Here is a 26,390-nt window from a genome sequence, read left to right on the forward strand (position 1 = left end):
CTGCTGCCTCACAGCGCCTGAGACCCGGGTTCAATTCCCGACTCAGGCGACTGACTGTGTGGAGTTTGCACATTCTCCCCGTGTCTGCGTGGGTTTCCTCCGGGTGCTCCAGTTTCCTCCCACAGTCCAAAGATGTGTGGGTCAGGTGAATTGGCCATGCTAAATTGCCCGTAGTGTCAGGTAGGGGTATGGGTGGGTTGCACTTCGGCGGGTCGGTGTGGACTTGTTGGGCCGAAGGGCCTGTTTCCACACTGTAAATCTAATCTAATCTTAAAAAAAAACTAGCAATGGTTATACGGTGACCATCTGGCCAGCATTTAATTCCAGACTTTTATTGAATTTAAATTTCACCATGTAGTGTGGTGGGATTCAAATCAATGGCCCCAAGACATTTGTCTGGGGTTCCAGATTAATAACCTGGTGACATTACCACTATGCCACCTCCCCATAATACCTATTCCCATTACAATACTGCATTCTACATAGAATTCAAATACAGAAAAGGAATTCTCTTTAAATCACTATATTTAAAAAAAACAATGCATTACCAAGTCAAATTGGAGCTCTTCCACAATATAAATTAAAATTCAAAATTGTAAACATGCAGTGAATCCACAACCTTCTCACTTTGAGTATATGCATTGCTAAGATATCATGAATGACACAAATTTCCCACATTAGATCTTGCTAAGCAATCCATTCAATGGGGACGCAAAGGGGTATCATGTTACACCACTTATTTGCAACACTATGGGGTGAGAGCTCTACCAGAGCTTCAGCGCATGTCTGACCAACATTACCCAAGGGTTGAAATACAGAAGGGAAGAGCAAGTCAGGTTTTTGTTATTTGAAGTGATTACAGAACAGGACTGTATTCCATTTAGAACAGGCTGCACAAATTGAGCAGAATTACACAGAACTAAAAGAATGAAATTCTGGAGCTTGATTGCAAGATGATCAGAGGATTAGATACTGTGGACAGCAAGAGCCTCAGATGGTGATGGCTACGCGAGGAGACACAGCTTTATATTGAGGGGTGATAGACATAGGACAGATGTCAGAAGTAGTTTCTTTGCTCAGAGAGAGTAGTAAGGGTGTGGACCACCCTGTCTCCAATAGTAGTAGACTCACCAACATTAAGGGCATTTAAATAGTCATTGGACAAACATATGGATAAAAATGGATTAGTACAGGATAGATGATGGGCTTCAGATTGATTCCCCAGGGTCAGCACAACATCAAGGGCCAAAGGGCTTGTACTGTCCTGTTATGTTCTATGCATAGAATTAGCTAGCATTCCTTTGAGGACAGAAAGTCAAAGGGTGATCCAATTGAGATGCTTAAAATGACTAAAGGATTTGGAAGGGTAGGTGGAATGGAACATTGTCCATGGGGGTTTTTGGGGGTGGGGGAGGGGGCTGACAAATTGAAGTAGTGCAACTTAACATGAGATCTCAGCCATTCCAGAGTGATACTATCAAGCATTTTTTTTCCCCCAACACAGACAGTGAATCTGTCTGCTATATCATGGTGTTGATCCTGGGATCAAAAAAATTTTCATAGAAAATAGGAGCAGGAGTAGGCCATTTAACCCTTCAAGCCTGCCCCACACCATTCAATATGAGCACAGCTCATCATCCAGATTAATAACCTGCTCCCACTTCTCTCCAATATTCTTTGATCCAGGGACCCCAACTGTTACATCCAACTCCCCTTGAAATCATACAGTGCTTTGGCCTTGACTGCTTTCTTTCAGAGTGAATTCAGGCACAGGCTCATCACTCGCTGGACAGTGATATATCTCCTCATCTCAATCCTAATTGGTTTATCATGTATCTTTAGACTGTGATTGCTGTTCCTGGACTGCCCATTCATCAGGAACATGAACTAGACTGCTGATTATCCCTCACAGGTTCTATATTGATTTGGTTAAACATTGCCATTCAGCACTGTGTCCAAAGATGGATAGTTTGAGTGAACCTTGATCCAGTGTAACGGGAGAACCAGCAGCAGTGCTGAGTAGCTGCTTCCTGTTCCTGTGAACATGACAGTGCTAATTCTGGTTGGGTGTTCAAGAACAGGTAGAGCCACAGTCACTTAAAAATGACTTTCCAGCTGTACTGGTAGACTGCGCCTGTACTGCACACAAAACAAAATGTTTGGCTGTACCTAGGTACTTGTGACAGCAATAAATCAAGAGATAGAGCAAACTTAACTGATTTTTAAGACAAGTTGGTTTAAAATTGTTGTTTTGACACTGAAGAAGCTACACTCTTTGGCACCATTACTAAAAAGTTCATTCTACACCTTTAACACTTGCTGTATCATTTGCAAGTGTTTTAGCAGGCATAGCTGATGCATGTTTCAGTTGGAAAAATAATACATGTCAACATAAGAAACTAACTCTTTAAAAAGTATGTAAAAATTAAAATCAAGTAATGAGGATAAATACAAAACTGTCCAACAATATTCACAAGTTCATGATTAGAAATCCCACTTTTTCAAGTATTACAGATCTGTACAGAAGATTCAGGTAGGTTCGGGTGCAAAAACGTTGCAAGAATAAACCACTAGATTCAATCGGTGGACAGGAAACTGAAGCACCAAGAGCTCAGGGAGCAATGTTGTTAGGTCAATTTCATTATTGCTAAAATGCCAGTAATAAGACCAGCCGAAAAGACTGCCAACGTCTGATAGGTCGATGTTCCAATGTAAGAATAGATAGTCTCCTAAAAGAGAAAAAAAACAGTAAAAACAGTAATTAATAGGATTCACCAAACCAGAACTTGATGCCAAAGTAATCAGAATAAATATTGCAGAAAGTGAAGAGTTTTGTGAAAGATCACATTAAAGAAAATGGTTTATCACTAGAATGAAAGCAACATCAGAAGAACAGAAAACCTGCCATTATTAACTGATATATTCAGGAACATTACTTACAGCTGCGCATTTCCCAGCTCAAAGATCCATAACCATCACTTCCATCCCTTCCTGTAAACTACACACACAAACTCCCTGGGTTCAATCATTGCTTAGGTATTCCGTTATAAAAGTGATCAATTTTTTTTCCAAGAGGGTCTCTGTGTTGTCTCTCTCCTCTCTCTAATTATAAATCTATCTAGCCTCACAGCCCAAGATGTCCGCCTGTCCCTCTAACTCTGTTCAGGATTCCAACTTCCAGGGTTGGGCATAACTATTAGCCTGGTCACCAGGTAAACATCCAGGGCCATGAGATCTCTTACATGCATCAGTTTAATGGCTAGGCAGCATTTATTTTATACTAATGCGAAAGGTTTCAGGTCCTAACTCCAACTTTTACACTAGCTCGGATAGGAAAATCTGATCTACTTAAAGTTACTTCATTTCTAAGGAATACCTTTCATGAATGAAGCGAGGAATAGTATCATTAACACAGTGTCCCTGTCGTAATTTTGGAAACATGACAGCCAGTTTGCAGATAGCAAGTTCCCTCAAAGAGTATTGATCAGACAATCTGTATTTGTGATAACGTTGGGCATAACTATTAGCCTGGTCACCAGGTGAACATCCAGGGCCATGAGATCTCTTACATGCATCAGTTTAATGGCTAGGCAGCATTTATTGCCCATCCCTAATTACCCAGAGGGCAGTGAAGAGTCAGCCACATTGCTGAGAGTCTGGAATCACATGTCAGCCAGACCAGGTAAGGATGGTAGCTTCTGTCCCTAAAGGGCATGTGTGAGCCAGATGGGTTTTTCCAACAGTTGACAAGGGATTCACTTTCATCGTTGGACTCAATTCCAGATTTTTACTGAATTCAAATTCCACCATCTGCCATGGCAGGATTTGAAACTGGGTCCCAAGAACATTATCTGAGTCCCTGGATTAACAGTTCAGCGATAATACCACTCAGCCCATCAACTCCTCATGAACATTTCATGGATGCCCACATCTCGTGAATGAATTTTATTTTTTAAAAAATCTTTTAAAAAAAAACAAAAAAAATTCAAAAAAGGTTACTCCTCCAACAACACAGCAGGGAAGTGTAAGTCTTGGCTGTGATTTTCACTGAGGTAATTGGGGAGGGGGAGGTATGAAACAGGGACAACTTAATTCCATTAGAAAATCAAAAATCTCAGTAATATTGGCCAGGAAACCATCATCGATTTTTGCAAAAACTAATTAATTAATGTCCTTTACCCAAGCACATAGATGATGCCAGACTCAAATATATCCTGACAGCATGAAATCAGGCCATTCAGCCCATCAAGTCCACACCAAACCTCCAAAGAGCATCCCACCCAGACCCAGCCCATTCCTGTAAACTCACATTTCCCATGGCCAATCCACCTAATCGCCACATCCCTGGACACTATGGGCAATTTAGCATGGCCAATCCACAAACCTGCACATCTTTGGACTCTGGGAAGGAACCAGAGCACCTGGAGGAAGCCCACACAAACACAGAAAACATGCAAACTCCATGCAGACAGTCAGTCGAGGATGGAATTGAACCCGGATCCCTGGAGATGTGAGGCAGCAGTGCTAACCAGTAAGCCACCATGCCATCCAAAAATAATGTGATTTGACTCTTAACTACCCTCAAATAGCCTAGCACTCCACTTAGAGAAAGGGCAATTATGGAGAGGCAACTAATTCTGACCTTACCAGTGACACCTGCATCCCATGAATGAAGAGGAGATAAAAGTTAACTTACCCATCCACCTTGTTGTTCAATCCATGGAATTACACGGGTTCGAATCAAATCCAAAGACCAATTAATGATTGGTTGAATCATTGCCCTCAAATTTTTCAATGCCTGAGAAAAGAAAGGCAGTTACTCTTAACAACAACAGAAGGAAAACCCCATTCACCCAATTTCCTCCTTCTCTCTCCTGAAGCTGGAGAAATTTGTGCCAATACAGTAATGCAGCTCCCTTATGATACACAAACACAACTGCAATTGCTTTCAGGCTAACCACGGGCAATATTCCAGGTTCAGGACAAGATTAAAATACACTATCCTTCAAGACCTTTCTCTCTGTTGGGACCATATACCGAATACTTGGTTATTAAAACTGCACCAAGGTATAAACGCCATTGTGATGACGGCTCTAATAAGATTACATAACAGACCTTCCAACTGAACAGGCACCTAAAATTGTAAAAAGAACAGGGTCGAATGAAGGTCCTTCAGGTGACTTTGCCACATATTGAGGCAAAGGTTAATATTTTTTCCTCCAGTGGACTTTGCAGCGTGTAGAAAATTAGCAATGATCTGGTCAACAGCTAATCTACACAAGTGAATTACTGTAACAGCAGTCTATGGGTTACCACAGGTCCTTTCAGGGCTATCATTCAGCAGGATGGGATGGGGGTAAGGAAACATATAAATTATTTAGGGAGAGGCTATGGCCTAGTGGCTTTACCACTGGACTGTTAACCTAGAGACCCAGATAATGTTCTGGGGACCTGGTTTCGAATCTGGCCACAGCAGAAGATGGAATGCGAATTCAATAAAAATCTGGAATTAGGAGTCTAACGATGACCATACGTCGATTGCCAGAAAACCCCATCAGGTTCACTCATGTCTTTTAGGAAAAGAAACTGCCATCCTTACCTGGTCTGGCCTACATAGGACTCCACAACCACAGCAGTGTGGTTGACTGCCCTCTGGACAATTAGGGATGGGCAGTAAATGCTTGTTTAACCAGCAACATCCTCATCCCATGAGTATCTTATTTAAATTTCCTCAGCTCAATGCCACTCAGTTGTTTCTATTCATGAGGCAGATATTTTATTTTTCAAAAAAGAAATCAATTTAGATTCTTTATTTTCAGAATTACTTAAATAATAATTGAAGGAATGAACAGCATTATGTTTTATTTGCATACAGTATTGTAAAACACTGAGCATACATTGTGGGGGGTGGGGGAAAAGAAACAGGAAATGTAATGAGAGTGAACCTCATTGTCACCTACAGAATGTCCAATCCATCACACACTAATGCAGCTTACCTTAGATACAAGTCTGCCAGCAAAATACAGGAAAGTTACAATTCGCCCCCAGTTCAAACCATCAGAAACTAAAATCCCTTCAGCCACTTTGCACAGAACTTCGCGGATATTGTCGAGAGGTACCGTTTCAATCAGACTGTTATCAGAAAGAAGTACAGAGAGGATCAGTCATCTGCAATTCAAAACATGCTAACATTTTCATAAAAGTAAATGGTAATTGTAAAATAGTATTTAGGATACACACAAAATCTAACATTAGAAGGTGATAGCAGTCCTAGCTTGCTACATTGATCTAAGATGTCTCTTTTCTTGAAAGGATGTAGTAATTTTGGGATCAAATTCCACAGATGCCCTTTGGTACCTCATCCAAATAGGTGATTGTGAGCAAACTGTGATATTCAAAAAGAAGAGGGCCTAAGATCTGAAAGACAGTGCTGCAGAAGGTGAAGTTGTTAACAACAAATGAACTAAAACTTTACTGTCCTCAAAGAGAGAAAGCTAGCTAGAATTATAAAATACAGATGGTGGTGAGAGTTTCTACAGATATTTAAAAATGAAAAGTTAATAAAGTGAGCATTGGACCTACAGAGGAGGAGTTATGGAAATTAATAGAGTCATAGAGTCTCCTTCGGTCCAACTCGTCCATGCCGACCAGATATCCTAACCTAATCTAGTCCCATTGGCCCATATCCCTTTAAACTCTTCCTATGCATTTATCTATCCAGTATAATGAGAAGGCAGGGTGTCATACGTGAATGCTCAGTGTATACAAAACAAGATGGCGTGGTGAGTCAAACTTTCAGGGTCACAGGTTCCAAGGCAGCATGAGCTACTGTGGGCTCAGACTGAGCCCTGTACTTCTGAACTACCTGGCTCCACTCTCATAGACAGACACCCTCTTATACACAACCCAGTCTCCATCCTTAGTGAGATGTCAATACAATTTCCAGAACTTAAAATGGAGTCATAGAAGGAAAAGATTTGTGAAGAACTTGTGTAGAATGTGACATATTATAAATGACAGATCCTGGCCCACAGAAAACAGACAAAACCCGTAAGTAATTCTTGCCTCAGTCAACTGCGTGTGTGGAGTTTGCACATTCTCCCCATTTCTGTGTGGGTTTCCTCTGGGTGCTCTAATTTCCTCCGACAATCCAAAAATGTGCAGGTTAGGTGAACTGGCCATGCTAAATTGCCCGTAGTGTTAGGTGAAAGGGTAAATGTAGGGGAATGGGTCTGGGTGGGTTGTGCTTCGGCAGGTCGGTGTAGACTTATTGGGCTGAAGGGCCTGCTTCCACACTAAGTAAAAATAGTCTAAAGTGACATAATTATTTGCAAGAGGTAATGAGTGATGAGTCACATGATTACTCTTGGGGTGAAAGGACCAAAGGAATGGATGCTGAATTTACTGACAGTACAAAGTTGGTGAAGAAAGAACGACATGAAGGTGGCTACTGAAGGACACAGACTGGGCAGAGATCTGGAAAATGAAGTGTGATGTGGGAAAATATAGAATTACCCATTTGACAGGAAGAGTAAAAAAGCACATTTAAAGAGTGAGACATTGCAAAGCTCCAAGCTGCAAGGACATCCCATTCTAGTGTGTGAATTACACGGAGGAAACAATTGGAAAGCTAATAACAATGTTAATGTTTGTGGAAAGGGGAATCAAAATCACAAAGTTATGCTTCAGTCACATGGGGCAGTAGTGAAACCTGACCTGGAATACTGTGCATTGCTTTAAGGAAGGAAGGCAGGATGTAAATACACTGAAGAAATTCAGACTAATACTTGGAATGAGTGGGTTATCTGAAGAAGAAAGGTTGACAGGCTAAACTCATACACACTGACCTTTAAAAAGCCAAGAGGTGATTTGACTGAAATATACAAGGTCTTTGCAAAATGCAAGCGAAGATGATTTTGTGTCTTGTGGAGAATCTAGAACTAGAGGTCTTTTTTTTAAGTAAGGAGTCACTTTTAGACAGAGATCAGGATAAATATATCTCCAAGGTGACACTTTTTTGGAACTCCACTTCACAAAGCAATGCAAGCACAAGCAGAGGGACATCCGATTCCTGTCAAGCTCTGTGTTTGTTTGCGTATGTGTGTGTGCATATGTACGTGCACGTCTGTACGTGCACCTGAGTGCATGTCTGTGTGTGTGTATATGTACGTGCATCTGAGTGCGTGTGTGTGCACACGCATGTTTGAGGGGTGCAGGCATGCCAGTGTATGAGAATGTGCGAGTGCGTGAGAATAATCAGACCAGCCATGATCCTACTGAAAGGTGGAGCAGGTTCAAGGGACCAGGCAACTCACTCTTGTTCCTGACTTTTTAAATGTTTGTACATACCACAGTATGACAATAGCTAAATCATTGACTATACAGTCATACAGAGAAATCCTACTATATTGCCCAATTACATACTGTTGTAATTCCATATTTCTGTTCAGCTCATCTCCAATTTTCTTCAAACTCTTGCATATCTCCTTGACGTTAGGGTCATCAATCTCACTTTTAGTGCCACCAAGATCCTCAGGACTGAGTTGGCATTGCGGATCTTCTTCGAGGATCGTCTCCAGGACAAACCTACATCATAATTCAAAAAGAAAATTAGACATTTTTTGAAAAAAAATCACGCTTTCCCAACAGTGTCTTTGCATCCATCAATATAATCACACTGGAGTTGTGAAAGCAACAGTGCAAAATCACGTCCAACCGCATTCACAATTTGGAATGGCATCGTCAGTCAACACTTTATCAAACTGGACAAAAACCAGCTTTTGAAATGACTGTGGCAATAGTATATGAGCTGCAGATGATACAAAGCTGCCAGCAAATTCTTTAAAAATATAGACATTCAGAACTATCCAGTGAGTGCAGAATTCTACATTGAAGGAAAGGATACGGCACAGTGGCACAGTGGTTAGTACTGCTGCCTCACAGCACCTGAGACCCGGGTTCAATTCCCGACTCAGGTGACTGACTGTGTGGAGTTTGCACATTCTCCCCGTGTCTGCGTGGGTTTCCTCCGGGTGCTCCGGTTTCCTCCCACAGTCCAAAGATGTGCGGGTCAGGTGAATTGGCCATGCTAAATTGCCCGTAGTGTTAGGTAAGGGGTAAATGTAGGGGTATGGGTGGGTTGCGCTTCGGCAGGGCGGTGTGGACTTGTTGGGCCGAAGGGCCTGTTTCCACACTGTAAGTCATCTAATCTAAACTAATAACACAATAACGCCGTGGAATCTCCAGTCAACCTGACTCCGCATTTCCAACTGAACCAAAAGGAGGATCCAAAATTCAGCAGGTGTACCTACCATGACCCTACTGTATTGGGAGAGTTTTCCCAATTCAAAATAGATAAGGTGGACCACACAGCTGTAAATCCTCAGCGCAACTGGGATCATTTCAACACCAGCTCTCGTTTGGAAAGGACCTTAATTTTCTGAAAAGCCACTTGGAAGAAGTGGTTTCTTTTTTCTGTTTGAAAAGCATCTCGGGGGTTGACTGCAGGTAGATTCCTGAGGCGGTGGGGAATTTATGAGCATGGTCTGGACAGACACTGACCTTCCTGGAGGCTAACAGCTTCAGGGATACTGGGACAGTGCAGGCAAGTGCTGTGAGCTGGAAAATCAGCCACAATTTCATTGAATGGTGGAGCAGGTTCAAGGGGTAGAATGGCCTACTCCTGTTCCCATGCAGACCAGGCTTGGAAACCCAGTAACAGCCCTATAACAGGTAAAAGGAGTAAAACTACTACAGTTTTCAAAGTTCATCTAAGGAACAACAACCTGGTGTGAATATTCCCATTTTCAAGGCGCCCATTTCAGCTTTAAACAACAAATTTAGGCTGTAAGTTTGCTCAGAGCTGGAAGGTTTGTTCTCAGACGTTTCGCCACCATGCTAGGTAAAATCATCAGTGAAACACGGGTGTTATGTCTCACTTTCTGTTTGTGTGTTTTGGTCTCTTAAAGGTGGGTAATATCATTTCCAGTTCTTTTTTCTCAGAGGTTGGTAAATGGGGTCCATATCGACATGTTGATTGATGGAGTTCCGGTTTGAATGCTAGGCCTCTAGGAATTCCCATGTGTGCCTCTGTTTAGCCTGTCCTAGGATGGATACGTTGTCCCAGTCAAAGTGGTGTCCTCCCTCATCTGTATGTAAGGATACTAGTGAGAGAGGGTCATGTCATTTGGTGGCTAGCTGGTGTTCATGTATCCTGGTGGCTAGTTTCCTGCCTGTCTGTCCAATGTAGTGTTTATTACAGTTCTTGGATAGTATTTTGTAAATGACATTCATTTTGCTGTTTGTTGGGATAGGGTTCTTTAGGTTCATCAGTAGCTGTTTCAGTGTGTTGGTAGGTTTGTGGACTACCATGATGCCTAGTGGTCAGAGTAGTCTGGTAGCCATCTTAGAGATGTCTTTGATGTTTGGTAATGTAGCTAGGATTTCTGGGTGTGTTGTGTCGACTTGCTGGGGTCTGTTGTTTAAGAATCAGTGGGCTGTGTTTATCAGGTATACGTTCTTCTTGAATACTGTATAGGCATTTTTCTTCTGCTGCTCATAGTTCCTGGGTGCTGCAGTGTATTGTGGCCTGTTTAAATAACGTCCTGATGCAGCTCTGTTTGTGGGTGTTGGGATAATTGCTCTGTAGTTCAGTATCTGGTCTGTGTGCGATGCTTTCCTGGAGATACTAGACTCCATTAATTGTTCGTTCAACTGTGACATCTAGGAAGGGGAGTCTGTTGTTGTGAAATTTATGCAAGTAAGACAGACAGTTGCACCAATGTTAAGCAAGGAGGAGGAAGGGTACACCCTCAGCTCACAGGAAAGGAAAGCCCTAGAAGGGCTCAGAAAAGACAAACATTTTAATCCTACCTATAGACAAAGGGCACATGACTGTCATCCTAAACAGAACACAGTACATTGAAAAGGCAACCTCATTACTCGCAAATACTGACACTTACCAACAGGTGGCGAAAGACCCGACTCCACAACCAGGAAACCGTATCACAGCTTCATTGAAGAAGCTTCATAAATCAGGCTACAGTAACGAGACCGATCTCCAAAAAATGAAACCTGATGGATCCAAAACAACCCGCTTCTACAGATTATCCAAGGTACACAAATCAGGAGCCCTCCTCAAGCCCATAGTCTCTCTCCCTGGCTCACTGACATACAGACTAGCATAGGAACTCCACTAAAAACTGAAATACCTGGTGAAGATTCACGCCAATTCCCCCATCCACTCCACCCAAGAATTCCTGAACATCAAAGACACCAAGATAGAAGAGGACGAAATAATGGTCACCTTTGATGTAAGTGCTCTATTCGCATCCATTAACATCAGCCTGGCCGCACGATTAGACAAACCAAGAACAAAAACACAGACAGCACCAACTCCATTAGCAAGGACAACATCCACAAGCTAGTAGACATGTGCTACACCACCCACTTCACCTTCAATGACAAGGCCTACAAACAAACCTACAGAACATCCATGAGATACCAATATCAGGTTTCTTGGCAGAAGCAGTATAGCCCTCCCCATGATCCAACCCAAACTTTGGGTCCACTACATGGATGACACCTTAGCCATCACAAAACAGAACAAATTAGAGAAAATCTACAGGATCATAAATAACATCTTTACTGGCATAAATTTCACAATAGAGCAGGAGAACAACAAACTCCCCTTCCTAGATGTCACAGTTGAACGAATAATTAATGGAGTCTAGTGTCTCCAGGAAAGCATCGCACACAGACCAGATACTGAACTACAGGAGCAATCATCCCAACACCCACAAATGGAGTTGCATCAGGACATTATTTAAATGGATCACAATACACTGCAGCACCCAGGAACTATGAGCAGCAGAAGAAAAATACCTACACAGCATATTCATGAACGTGTACCTAATAAACACGGTCTGCTGATTCGTAAAGAACTAACCCCAACAAGTAGATACAACACACCCAGAAACCCTAGCACTCTCCCCACATCAAAGACATCTCAGAGATGACGACCAGACTACTGCGACCCCTTTCCATCATGGTAACCCAACACACTGAAACAGCAACTGATGAACCTAAAGGACCCTATACCAACAACCAGCTAAACAATATCACATACAAAATACCATGCAAGGGCTGTAACAAACCACGACATCAGACAGCCAGGCAGGAAACTAGCCACCAGGATACACGAACACCAACTAGCCACAAAACGACATGACCCTCTCTCACTAGAATCTTTTCATACAGACAAAGAAAAACACCACTTCAACTGGGACAACACATCCATCCTAGGACAGGATAAACAGAGACACACATGGGAATTCATAGAAGCATGGCATTCAATCCAGAACTCTATCAACAAACACATCGATTTGGACCCCATTTACCAACCTCGGAGAAAAAGAACTGGAAAGAATATCACCCACCACAACAAACCAAGACACATTAATAGAAAGCGAGAAGAACACCAGTGCTTCACTGGAGGCTCACTGACGATGTTATCTAGCATGGTGATGAAATGTCTGAAAAATCTTCCAGTTCAGTGAGCAAATGTACAACTTGAACTACAAATCTTCTCAAAAATCACAAAACATCAAATTCATTCCAGAGACCACCTATCTTTCACATGGGAGACCAGGGATTATAAAGCAGAGACTGAGCTTACTATCATCTGGAAGGGGGGTGTGGGGAAGAGAGAGTGTGCACACAAGAGCGAGAGGCAGATATACACAAAGAGAGAGCGCGAGACAGCGCGCGAGAGCGAGATAGAGGGAGAGGGAGCAAGCGCGTGCGAGAGAGAGAGAGCGCTAGAAAAAAAAATTGACAGTGAGTTTTAAATAGCCTAAATTAAATGAGATAAGTGTGTACAAATAAATAACCTGTCCGTTTTAATCTTTGAGATTTTGCTGCTGATTTAGTTAATTATATCAGACATGTCCAAGGGTAGAATAAGACCACTCTCTCATTGAACAAACAACACTCTTCACAGATAGTAACAGAGCCCTTACGTTCTGTCCATGACAACTGATGCTCATGTTGTTTCCTAGGTTATACTGACCGTAGTTCAAGCATTCTGCATATCTGTAAAACATTGAGGTGCCCTGAGATTATGAAAATAAAGCCAGATTTCATTGCAGGTCAGTTGGCCAACTGTCACTGAAAATAAAAACAAATCTCATTGGATAGTTGAGAATAGCAAAGAGATTTGCAGCTGGAACGTAGAGACTGCCTCTAAAGAGAGGACTTGAGTCTATAACATGATCGAGTGGAACATGGGAAGAAGCAATTTACTAACAAAGGTAAATCTTTATAATCCCGGGGAGCATACGGCTGCTCCCTCATTAGAGAGAGGGATGATTGATGGACTGAGGGTCACCATGTCCCAAGCAAGGGGAGTCATTGAGAAGACAGAAACTTCATGTCAACTTAGCTGATGCAGGAATTGAACCCATGCTCACATACAGCCAGCTGAGCCACTGACCCCCAGTTGTTAACTGCAATAGCGTTTTCTCAACTGGCATAACAAAGACACTCAGAACATTTAATGTAACGTTTAAGGCAGTCACCAACCTCCGCACGAGAGCTCCAGATTGCCTGTCCAGGCTCCTGTTCACTGAATCTGAAAAGTAATACACAAAATTTAATTATAAGCATAACATTTAGTTAATTAGATTGTCAACTTTATTTAACACAAGGAAATTGAATGGGCAACAAAAGTATGAAAACAGACAATTTTCAGTGGAAGCATCAAGGGGCAAGGTGGAGAAAGGCTGTTGAACTGAAGATGATCATCACAAGACCATAACATACAGGAGCAGAATTAGGCTACTCAGCCCATTGAGCCTGCTCTGCTGTTTGATCAAGGTTGACATGTTTCTCATCACATTCTCCTACTTTTTCTTCATAACTCTCAATCTCCTTACTAATTAAGAACCCATCTCTGGCTTAAATAAGTTCAATGACTTGGCCTCCAAAGCCCTCTGAAGTAATAAGTTCCACAGAGTCACCACAATCTGGATGAAGAAATTCCTCATCTCAGTTCTAAAGGGTCAGCCCTTCATTCTGAGGCTGTGCTCTCAGGTATGAGTCGCTTCTACTTCTAGAAACATCTTCACATCACTCTATCCAGGCCTCTCAATAATCTAAATTTCCTTCCTCATCCTTTTAAATACCAAGTTCAGACCCAGAGTCCTCAATTATTCCTCATTCCTTCATGTTTTTTTTAAATTAATTCCGGGGATAAAGCTAGTGTTTATTTCCTATCCCTAATTTGCCTGCAGGATAGTTAATAACCAACTACACTACTGTGGATCTGGAATCATATGTAGACCAGACCAGATAAGGATGGCAGTTTCCTTTCTCAAGGAAGGAAGGGACACTAATGAACCAGATGGTTTTTTCCAACCATCAATAATGGATTCATGAGTCACTGAACATTAGCTGGGTCTCTGCATTTACAGTCCAGTGATTTTACCACTCCGCCCATCACCTCCCCTTCATCCCCAGAATCATTCTTATGAATCTTCTCTGGAACCTCGCGGTCTAGAACATCCTTCCTTTAGATACAGGGCCCAAAACGGTTCACAATATTTCAAATGAGTCTGACCACAACTTTTTTCTTTTAATATTCATTTATGAGATGTGGCCACTACTAGTTAGGCCAGAATTCATAACGCATTCCTAATTGCATGGGGTCTTGCACAGCTCCAGCAGTACATCTCTGTTCTTTTATTCTAACCCTCTCAAAATGAATGCCAACATTGCATTTGCCTTCCTAGTTGCTATTTGAACCTACCTGTTAAGTGAAAACAATCCTGAACTAGGATTCAGGTTTCTAAAGTCTTTGCCCACTTAGAAAATTGTTTGCCCCTCTATTTTTCTTACCAAAGTGCATACCCTCACACTTGCTAACACTGTATTCCACCTGTCACTTCTTTGCCAACTCTCTTAGCCTGTCCAAGTCCTTCTGCAGCCTTCCTATTTCCTCAACACTATCTGTCCCTCCACCTATCTATGAAATATCTCCAAACGTAGCAACAATGCCCTCAGTTCCTTTGTGCAGATAGTTAGTGTATAATGTGAATGGCTGCAGCCCCAAAACAGACCCCTGCGGAACTCCACTTGTCACTGGCTGCCATCATGAAAAAGACACGTTCATCCTCACTCTCTGCCTTCTGCCAGTCACTTAATCCTTTATCCATATCAGTACCTTTCCCATAACACCAAGGGTTCTTATTTAAGCAGCCTCCTGAGTAGCACCTTCTCAAAGGCCTCCTGGAAATCCAAACAGATCATATCCATCGGCTCTTCTTTGTCTAACTTGCTTGTTACCTCCTCAAAGAATTCTCACAGATTTGTCAGGCATGACCTTCCCTTGACAAAGCTGTGCTGACTCAGCCCTGTGTTACCATGCAACTCCAAGCAATCTGTAATCTTCTCCTTAGTAATAGCCTCTCAAATCTTTCCAATGACCAGGATCAGGCTAAGCAGCCTGTAGTTTCCTTTCCTCTACCTCCCTCTCTTCCTAAACATTGAGGTGTTAGGTTAGCCATTTTCCAGTCCCCTGGAACCCTCCCTGACTCCAGCGAATCTCCTAAAGGGTTACACCTGAAACATTGACTTCTCCACCTATTGATGCTGTCCAGCTTGCTGTGTTCTTCCAGCCTCCTACCTGTCTACAATATCCTCAGCTATCTCATTCTGAACCCTGGGGGTGTCATCCATCTGGTACAGGTGATTTAGCCACTTTCAGCTTCCCCAGCACCTACTGCTTAACGATGGCCACTACTCTCACCTCGGACTCCTGACTCTCAATGTTCTGATATGCCACTAGCGTCTATCACTGTGAAAACTGATGTAAAGTACCTGTTCAGTTCCTCCTCTATTTCTTTGTTCCCACTGCTTTTCCAGCCTCCTCCAGTGGTCCAGTGTCCATTCTTGCTTCTCTCTTACCCTTTATATAATCTAGAGAAAAAAACTCTTACAATCTTCCTTTAAAGCTAGGTTGCCCTTATATTTCATGTTCTCCCCACCCTTATTGCTTTTTTAGTTATCCTCTGCTGTTTTTTAAAAGCTTCCCATTCTTCCAACTTCCCTCATGCTTTTTGTTTTGCATTCTTGACTTCCCTCATGAGCCAAGGTTGTCTCATCCTCCCCTGAGTATGTTTCTTTTTCCTTGGAATGAATATCTGCTGTGGTTCCTGAAGTATCTCCAAAAATTCCTGCCATTGGTGCTCCACTGTTTCCCTGCTATTTTCGCCTTCCAAACAACTCTGGCCAACTCCCTCCCTCATGTCTTTGTAGTTACCTTTACTCAATTATAATAAAGTTACATCTGATGTCAGCTTCTCCCTCTCTAACTGCAGGGTGAATTCTGTCACATTAGGGTCACTGCCCCCTCAGAGTTCCATTACCTTAGGCTTCCTAATCAGGTCTAACAGGTGACACCTCACATGCTATTACACAGGAACCTTGATTAACCGAATTTCCGATTATCCACACAAGATCGCAAAGTGCCAACACTTGGCTAATTATGTCATCCGGCATTCAATTCACCAAACAAAATACTCCCCGTCCGTGTCCTTTGCATAATCTAGGTTCCTCTGTATTGAGTTGTCCTTTGCCCTAGTGCAATCTACCACAAGCTGCTCCTAAACAAAACATTTTTCAATAGACATTCCACAAATTTCTTTTCTTGAGATCAGCTACCAATCTGATTTTTCCGGTCCACCTGTATATTGAACTCCCCAAGATTACTGTAAAAGAACTTTTTTTTTAAACATACCTTTTCCACCTCCCGATTTATTTTCTCGTTCACACCCTGACCACAGCTTGGAGGCCTGTACGTAACACCTATCAGGGTCTTTACCTTTTGTGGTTCCTCAACTCTACCCACACAGATTGTACGCCTTCTGACTCTATCCTTTCTTGTTGTTAACTTAATTTCATTTCTTACTAACAAGGCAATTATACTCCCTCTGCTCGGCCTTTCAACAGGATACATATCCTTGGACATTTACTTCTCAGGGGAGAATGTGAGGACTGCAGATGCTGGAGATCAGAGCTGAAAATGTGTTGCTGGAAAAGCGCCGCAGGTCAGGCAGCATCCAAGGAACAGGAGAATTGACGCTTTGAGCATAAGTCTAATTCCTGAAGAAGGGCTTATGCCGAAGCGTTGATTCTCCTGTTCCTTGGATGCTGTCATTGTATCTGTCAATTCCAATCCATGCTACAAGCTCTTGACCTTGTTTTATATACTGTCTGCATTTAAGTACTTTCAGTCCTACATTGAGTGCCCCCTTCTCATAGTTGTCTCCTTATAGAGTCATAGATTTATGGAGATAGACAGGAACAGACTCTTCTGTCCAACTCGTTCATGCCAACCAGATATCCTAAACTAATCTAATCCCATCTGCCAGGACTCTGCCCATACCTCTCTAAAAGGCACCGATCCAGGTGCCTTTTAAATGTTGCAATTGTACCGGCCTCCAGCACTTCCTCTGGCAACTCATTCTATACACACACCACCATCTGTGAAGAAAATGTTGCCCCTTAGGTCCCTATTAAGTTTAGGGTGAAAGGGGAAAAACTTATGCCCTCTAGTTCTGGACTCCCCCAGCCAGGGGAAATCCCCTTGTCTCTGTACCTTATTCACATTCCTCATGATTTTATAAAGATTTGCTGTGCCTGAAGTTAGATTCCTGACCCTTTCCATACTCTCTGCTCCATTACTTGTTCCAGAAACTTTAATAACGTCTGCTAAGCTCACTCCCTCTAACAAGTTTGACTGTATTAGATAAGAGCTTTCTAAAGCGGATTGGAGGCAGATGTTCACAGGTGAAGGGATGGCTGGAAAATGGGAAGTCTTCAGAAATGAGATAACAAGAATCCAGAGAAAGTATATTCCTGTCAGGGTGAAAGGAAAGGCTGGTAGGTAGGTATAGGGAATGCTGGATGACAAAAGAAATTGAGGGTTTGGTTAAGAAAAAGAAGGAAGCATATGTCAGGTATAGATAGGATAGATTGAGTGAATCCTTAAAAGAGTATAAAGGAAGTAGGAGTATACTTAAGAGGGAAATCAGAAGGGCAAAAAGGGGACATGAGATAGCTTTGGCAAATAGAATTAAGGAAAATTCAAAGGGTTTTTACAAATATATTAAGGACAAAGGGTAACTAGGGAGAGAATAGGGCCCCCTCAAAGATCAACAAGGTGGCCTTTGTGTGGAACCACAGAAAATGGGGGATATACTAAATGAATATTTTGCATCAGTATTTACTGTAGAAAAGGACATGGAAGATATAGATTGTAGAGAAATAGATGGTGACACCTTGCAAAATATCCAGATTACAGAGGAGGAAGTGCTGAATATCTTGAAATGGGTAAAGGTGGATAAATCCCCAGGACCTGATCAGATGTACCCTAGAACTCTGTGGGAAGCTAGAGAAGTGATTGCTGGGCCTCTTGCTGAGATATTTACATCATCGATAGTCACAGATGCGGTGCCAGAAGGCTGGAGATTGACAAACGTGGTGCCACTGTTTAAGAAGGGCGGTAAAGACAAATCAGGGAACTATAGATGGTGAGCCTGACCTCTGTGGTGGGCAAGTTGTTGGAGGGAATCCTGAGGGACAGGATGTACATGTATTTGGAAAGGCAAGGACTGATTAGGGATAGTCAACATGGCTTTGTGCGTGGGAAATCATGTCTCACAAACTTGATTGAGTTTTTTTGAACAAGTAACAAAGAGGATTGATGAGGGCAGAGCAGTAGATGCAATCTATATAGACTTCAATTCGACAAGGTTCCCCATGGGAGACTGATTAGCATGGTTAGATCTCATGGAATACAGGGAGAACTAGCCATTTGGATACAGAACTGGCTCAAAGGTAGAAGACAGAGGATAGTGGAGGACAGTTGTTTTTCAGACTGGAGGCCCGTGACCAGTGGAGTGCCACAAGGATCGGTGATGGGTCCTCTACTTTTTGTCATTTACATAAATGATTTGGATGCGAGCATAAGAGGTACAGTTAGTAAGTTTGCAGATGACACCAAAATTGGAGGTGTAGTGGACAGCGAAGAGGGTTACCTCAGATTACAACAGGATCTGGACCAGATGGGCCAATGGGCTAAGAAGTGGCAGATGGAATTTCATTCAGATAAATGCGAGGTGCTGCATTTTGGGAAAGCAAATCTAAGTAGGACTTATACACTTAATGGTAAGGTCCTAGGGAGTGTTATTGAACAGAGGCCTTGGAGTGCAGGTTCATAGCTCCTTGAAAGTGGAGTCGCAGGTAGATAGGATAGTGAAGGTGGCATTTGGTATGCTTTCCTTTATTGGTCAGAGTATTGAGTACAGGAGTTGGGAGGTCATGTTGCGGCTGTACAGGACATTGGTTAGGCCACTGTTGGAAAATTGCGTGCAATTCTGGTCTCCTACCAATCGGAAAGATGTTGTGAAACTTGAAAGGGTTCAGAAAAGATTTATAAGGATGTTGCCAGGGTTGGAGAATTTGAGCTACAGGGAGAGGCTGAACAGGCTGGGGCTGTTTTCCCTGGAGCATCTGAAGCAGAGGGGTGACCTTATAGAGGTTTATAAAATTATGAGGGGCATGGATAGGGTAAATAGACAAAGTCTTTTCCCTGGGATTGGGGAGTCCAGAACTAGAGGGTTATAGTTTAGGGTGAGAGGGGAAAGATATAAAAGAGACCTAAGGGACAACTTTTTCATGCAGAGGGTGGTATGTGTATGGAATGAGCTGCCAGAGGATGTGGTGGAGGCTGGTACAATTACAACATTTAAGAGGCATTTGGATGGGTATATGAATAGGAAGGGTTTGGAGGGATATGGGCCAGGACTAGATTGGGCTGGGATATCTGGTCGGCATGGACAGGTTGGACCGAAAGGTCTGTTTCATGCTGTACATCTCTATGACTCTAAGTTTAATGTCCTTGTGGTCTAAACGTACACCATCAGTTTACCTACCTTTTCAGAGTGCTTTATGCAAAGCTTTTATATTTGCTCTAATATTGAGTTTCCCTACACTTTTATGGTTCCTTGGTGTGATGTGACTTTCACACATTCTGTCCCTTCATTTTGTTTTCTGATAATAATCAACCCCAACAATCCCATACAATTGAACCCACCAGCTCTCCCACTATTTAGTTTCAAGCGCTATCCACAGCCCTAGCTATGGGATACTCCAGGATTCTAGTCCCAGCAATTATTCAGGTGGAGTCCATCCTATTGGAACAGCTCCCTCCTTCCCCAGTCCTGGTGCCAATGTCCCTCAAATTTGAATCCATTTCACCCACACCGATCTTTGGTTATCTCTTTAACATTGTCAGCCCTGTGTCAATCAGCTCATGGCACGGGCAGCAATCCAGAGATTATTTACCTTTTTCGGTTCTTTTTTTTTTACAATACATGAATTTGACAGGAATGTGACGTATGTTTGAAATAGAGCAATGTCGAAAGATACCCACCAAAAGTGGGTGTGGGGGGGGGGGGGGGGGGGGGGGGGAAGGTGTTGTAATGGGTCTGAAAGACAGAACACTCTGTCATCTTTATAAAAAAAGAAAATACATCACCAGTTGTGCTTATCATGTGATCAGATGCCATGTGTTCTCAGAAATACCTCCAGCTAACATGACCCAGCACCCCACCTCACAAAGAAATGCACGTTCCAGGGCTATGAGAAATCTGGTGGGGTTTCTGTTGTCTGTATTGTGGCATTTACTTTAGCAATTTGTTTCTACATTAAAACTGCTACATAAATTCAGCCAAGATATTTCACGCAAACAAAATTCAGACAAAACTGGATACCAAGCTATAGGAGGTGATATTCACAGGGTGACCAGAAGATTGATCAAAGGGTTAAATTTCAAAAGACATGCTGAAAGGAAGACAGAGATGGAAAGGCAAAGATGGTTAGAGACACTGAATTACACATGCATAACTAGACATGGGAAGATGGCAGTGTAGTGTTAACATCACAAGACTAGTAATCCAGAGACCAGGCTAGAGATCTAGAGACAGGGGTCCAAATCTCCCCATGGCATCTGGGGATTTAAACTCAATTAATAAATCTGAATTATAAAGTTAACCTCAACAATGCTATTCATGGTGAACGTCACTGATCATTGTAAAAACCCGACTGGCTCACTGAAGGAAGTCTGCCAGTCTTACCTGGTCTAGCCTACATGTGACACCAGACCCACAGCAATGTGATTGACTTTTAACTGCCCTCTGAAATTGCCCTGAAAACTATTCAGTTCAAGGGGAGTTGGAATGCTGGCCAAATGCTAATTGTACAGTGATGCCAAAAACCCACAAAAGAAAGGCAGAAGGTCCATCCATTCCCATTGGTAATGGAAGGATGGGGAGGGATACACTAAAAAGGCACAGTCCAAGGAATGGCAAGTTCTGAGGTGTACGGGGGGGGCTGGAGGTGGTTACAGACAGGAAGATGGAAAACTGAAATTTGAAACTGTCAGTGGCTGGAATTTACTTGATGTCAAGTGAGTAAAAGGAGAATGGACAAACAGAGCATGGCAGACACCGAAATGAAGTGAAGTTAACAGGAAGAGGATGGCAAGCTGGCTGGGAAAAATAACCAATACTGTACTCAGGTCGGAATGGGACAGGGCAGCTGCAGGAGGCGTTGACACCACATACCTTTTCCTCTGCCTGCCTTCCTTCACCAGATGACTCAGTGATTTGAAGGTTTATTTTTTGAATCCTGGTTGGTCGAGAGTCATTTGGAGCAAGCAATGGGAAGTACCTTCCAACAGCTTTACAGCAATAACTGGCAGGACTTGGTACAAACCAACTGCCCTGATCCAGCAAGATGGTAGCAGCCTTTATGAAGGTGACAATGAGGAACACTCCTCTTTATTCCCATATCTGGAAGTGTTATCACACACAACTGAATAACCTTTCCCACCACCAAATCATTGTCATTTCTGGTTTATCTATTAACCACCATCAGCAAAGACCTGTGCAGCCAATTCAACATTTAGATGCACAGCCCATTATAGACAATCAACCATCAAATGTGTGTGTGTGTGTGTGTGTGTGTGTGTGTGTGTGTGTGTGTGGCACATCCCACAGAATCAGCAACAAATGCTTTAAAATAGGGATCCCTTCAAGTCATACAGCACGGAAACAAACCCTTCGGTCCAACCAGTCCATGCTAAGAATAATCCCAAACTAAGCTAGTCCCACCTGCCTGCTCCTTCCAAACCTTTCCTAATCATGTATTAGGAAAGTTTCTTTTAAACAATGTACCTGCACCCACCATTTCCTCTGGCAGTCCACTCCACACGCAAACTGCAATCTAAAATAATTTCCCCTCAAGATCTTTTTAAAATCTTTCTCCTCTCACCTTAAAAATGTCTAGTCTTGAAATCCCTCACCCTAGGGAAAAGACCTTTGCTATTCACCTTATCTATACACTTACGATTTTAAAATCTTGTATATGGTCACCCCTCAACCTCCTGCACTCCAGTGAATAAAGTCCCAGGGTATCCAGCCTCTCTCCCTATAACTCAAACCCTCCATTCCTGGCAACATTCTGGTAAGTCTTTTCTGAGCTCTCCCCAGCTTGTGGTGAGTATCTCAGTGTTGTTAAGAGAATGAATTGCATTGAGCATTGTAGGAAGGGGTAGGATGTTACAGTTAGTTGATATATTGACAGTGATTTCAACCAACATAGAGTTGGTCCCACCAGCAAATCAAAAACACAGACTGAAAACTCAAGGCACTGCGTCAGTTGTCACGGGAACCAGGTAAAGGGCGGTTTGTGGGACACAAAGCCACTGAAGTAATTAGAGTGTACAGCACCTTACTTTCTAATGGAGCAGTTGCATTGATCGTCTGTGAGTTCCACATGACAGGGCTGTGAGCTAGGAGGTAGAGAAATGTTTCCAAATCTGTCCACGTTGGGGGCTGTTTGCATCAGCTTGTCGCCATAAGCAGTAGACACAATGGGTGGGGACTCAGGCTAGGGGATGGCCAAACTGAAGTATCCGAGGGCAAGAAAAAAGCAATCTGAGCGAGTCCTGACTGGGCCCAACTTGCAGAGTCATTGCTGATGGTGACACCCAGTTCCTCTCTCAATACCACTTGACTGCACTCAATTTCATTTCCAAAAATACTTTGGCTCTCTCTCCCCAGCAGTCATCCCGCCCCACCCCAGCTATTTCAACCCTTACAGTACAGAAAGCAGCCATTTGGCCCATCTGCTCTTCTCCCGCAGGGCTGCCTCCCCTCACTCCGATGGACTCTTACACAGCTGGTGTCTTAGACAAGTACTGGACTCCCCTGGGGGCAAACCCTCGCCACTCGGAGGCAGAACCCAACTGGTTCATGGGGGCATTTGTGTGGAGGGGCCAGGCCCTGCCAGAAAGGATGGGAGATTGGTGGAAACACAGTCACTTCAGGGAAAAAAAGGGGGTCATGGATGGGGACAACATTGTCGGGGGTTGGGCGAGCTAGCAGAGAGACTCTGGGGAGGGCGAATGGCCTCTTTCGCTACTGCGGGGTGGGATATAACAGGACGTGTTAAGGTGGGAGCCGGTTAAAGGGGACAGCTAAGAGCAGAGGAAGGGGAGGTCTTGGCGAGTGTGAAAAGCACTTACCAGAAGCAGCGGCTCCGTTTTCAGATTCTTCCCTGCGCCTGGAGCTCGCCATATGTCAGAGCATACACCTCACCCCCACACACAGAGACAGACACTCCCCCACCCACAGGCACCGAGAGGCGAGTGCTGCTACACAGCCTGGCTCCGGGCTCTCTCTCTCAAGTCCAAACTTCACTCCAACTTTCTCTCTCTCTTGAGAAGTTTTCCTCCACTCTGCTCCCCATTGGCTCCTAACTCCAGGGAGGTCGAGGCTAACGAGAGCTCAGCCTTTCCTATTGGTTAAGGGGAATGTCAATCATAAGGCATTCATTGTTGGGGGTGTGGGGAGAGGGAACAGGTTTGGATTGTGGGGGTGGGGAAGGTGGGGAATGCGAGGTTTGAGTGTCGACTTTAGGGGATTTCCTGTGTGTCATCGCCTGTCTGTACACACACGAGAGGGATCCAGTAACACGTTACTGAGACAAAGGAATGTGCACAGGGAGAGGTCAGGAGCAGGCTGATGAGGAAGTGAAAGAGGGTGGAGATCTTTTCAGATCAAATATTTTCGTTACCTGGAAGTGGACGGGTGTTTTAAAAAAATCACCAGCTTCACAATGAGTTGATTTCATTCACCAAGTTTTTGTAACTAGGAAGTTTCCAATGCTCTGAGTCTTCTGTTACAGCCCAAGACAATAGTGAGACTTGGACTGAAAGAGGAAACTTGCCACAAACTGTTTTCCGACCACGCAACCAGCCAGGAATATATTGGCATCGCACCAAGAGAAGGAGGCACTTGGAAATAATTCAAGGGATCGGTTTTAAGGTGTGGCACGTTGCAGGAAAGTTAGAGGCGCAAAGCTGAGAGATTCCCCTGTTTCCAGCCGAGATTCCCCGCGCACAATGAAAGGTGGAGAAGAGGGAGGGAGTCACATCCAAAGGTCAAGTTGGAAGAACATAGAACGAGGAAGTGAAAAGGGTGGCGATGTTTCAAATCTAAACATTCTCATTTTCCACTTCCCTGTGTAAGACAGTTATAACAGGGAAAGAACTCCTATGTGCAATTGCAGGGCGTTAGTGATTAGATTAGATTCTCTACAGCATAGAAACAGGCCCTTCGGCCCAACAAGTCCACACCGCCCCTCCGAAGAATAACCCACCCAGATTCATTCCCTTACCCTATTTTTACTCCGAACAAATGCACCTAATACTATGGGCAGTTTAGCATGGCCAGTTCACCTAATCTGCTTATTTTTACATTGTGAGGAGAAAGTGAGGACTGCAGATGCTGGAGATCAGAGCTGAAAATGTGTTGCTGGAAAAGCGCAGCAGGTCAGGCAGCATCCAAGGAGCAGGAGAATTGGTGTTTCAGGCGTAAGCCATTTGGCCATTCCTGAAGAAGGGCTTCTGCCTGAAACATCGATTCTCCTGCTCCTGGGATGCTGCCTGACCTGCTGCACTTTTCCAGCAACACATTTTTCATCTTTGGATTGTGGGAGGAAACCAGAGCACCCGGAGGAAACCCACACAGACACCCATAGACTGTGCAAACTCCATAGACAGTCACTCGAGGCTGGAATTGAACCCAGGACCCTGGCGCTGTGAGGCAGCAGTAGAGATAGGGAAACATTTTCTGGATCCTACCCCCAAATGCAGGAATGGAGTCAAAAAGTCTAAGCCAATTGGCATGTGATTTGGACATTATTCCCCAGGTCTCCAGAATTAGTTAAAAATTTTGTCAAGGGGAAGAGTGGACTGGGTAGGGTAGACCCCGAGCAGCAGGGGGCCTAGGGAGGGGAAGAAACAGCAATATAGAAAATAGGTGCAAGAGTAGGCCATTCGGCCCCTCAAGCCTGCCCCACCATTCAATATCATCATGTTTGATCATGCAATCTCAGTGTCCCACTCCCACTCTCTCCCATCCCCCTTGATCCCTTTATCTGCAGGGCCACATGCAGTTCCCTTTTGAATATGGCGGCGCAGTAGCACAGTGGTTAGCACTGCTGCTTCATAGCGCCAGAGACCCGGGTTCAATTCCCGCCTCAGGTGACTGACTGTGTAGAATTTGCACATTCTCCCCGTGTCTGCGTGGGTTTCCTCTGGGTGCTCTGGTTTCCTTCCACAATCCAAAGAAGAAAAATATGTTGCTGGAAAAGCGCAGCAGGTCAGGCAGCATCCAAGGAACAGGAGAATCGACACAGTCCAAAGATGTGCGGGTCAGGTGAAGTGGCCATGCTAAATTGCCCGTAGTGTTAGATAAGCAGTAAATGTAGGGGTGTGGGTGGGTTGTGCTTCAGTGGGTCGGTGTGGACTTGTAGGGCCAAAGGGCCTGTTTCCACACTGTAAGTAATCTAATATATCTAACAAATTAGCCCTAACTGCAATCTGTGAGAGAGAATTCCACAGGTTCACAGCTCTCTGAGTGAAGACATTCCTCCACATCTCAGCCCCAAATGGCTTACCCCCTTATTCTTAGACTGTGACCCCTAGTTTGGGACTTCCCCAACATCAGGAACATTCTTCCCACATCGAGTCCCATCAGGATTTTATATTTTTCTGAGATTCCCCCTTATTCTTCTAAATTCCAGTGAGTACAAGCCCAGTCGATCCAGCCTTTCCTCATATGTCAGTCCTGCCATCCCGGGAATCAGTCTGGTGAACTCCCTCAATAACAAGAATCTCCTTCGTCAGACTCGGAGACCAAAACTACCCACAATCCTCCAGGTGTGGCCTCACTAAGGCCCTGTATAACTGCAGCAAGATA

At 43.6% G+C, this 26,390-nt stretch overlaps 1 protein-coding gene across 1 annotated transcript; it reads right to left on the reverse strand.

The window, feature by feature from the left end:
• Window positions 1-311: 311 nt before the first annotated feature.
• On the reverse strand, window positions 312-23,872 carry zgc:153993 (uncharacterized protein LOC767645 homolog). Its single transcript, XM_060838628.1, has 6 exons — window positions 23,651-23,872; window positions 13,582-13,630; window positions 8,425-8,586; window positions 5,997-6,132; window positions 4,697-4,798; window positions 312-2,729 (listed from the first exon to the last, which is right to left on the reverse strand). Exons 1-6 carry the CDS (start codon window positions 23,700-23,702, stop codon window positions 2,628-2,630), a joined length of 603 nt encoding a protein of 200 aa, XP_060694611.1. The 5' UTR covers window positions 23,703-23,872; the 3' UTR covers window positions 312-2,627.
• Window positions 23,873-26,390: the final 2,518 nt, after the last annotated feature.

This window comes from Hemiscyllium ocellatum, chromosome 18 (genome assembly GCF_020745735.1).
Source record: "Hemiscyllium ocellatum isolate sHemOce1 chromosome 18, sHemOce1.pat.X.cur, whole genome shotgun sequence".
In the NCBI taxonomy this organism is placed as follows: domain Eukaryota; kingdom Metazoa; phylum Chordata; class Chondrichthyes; order Orectolobiformes; family Hemiscylliidae; genus Hemiscyllium; species Hemiscyllium ocellatum.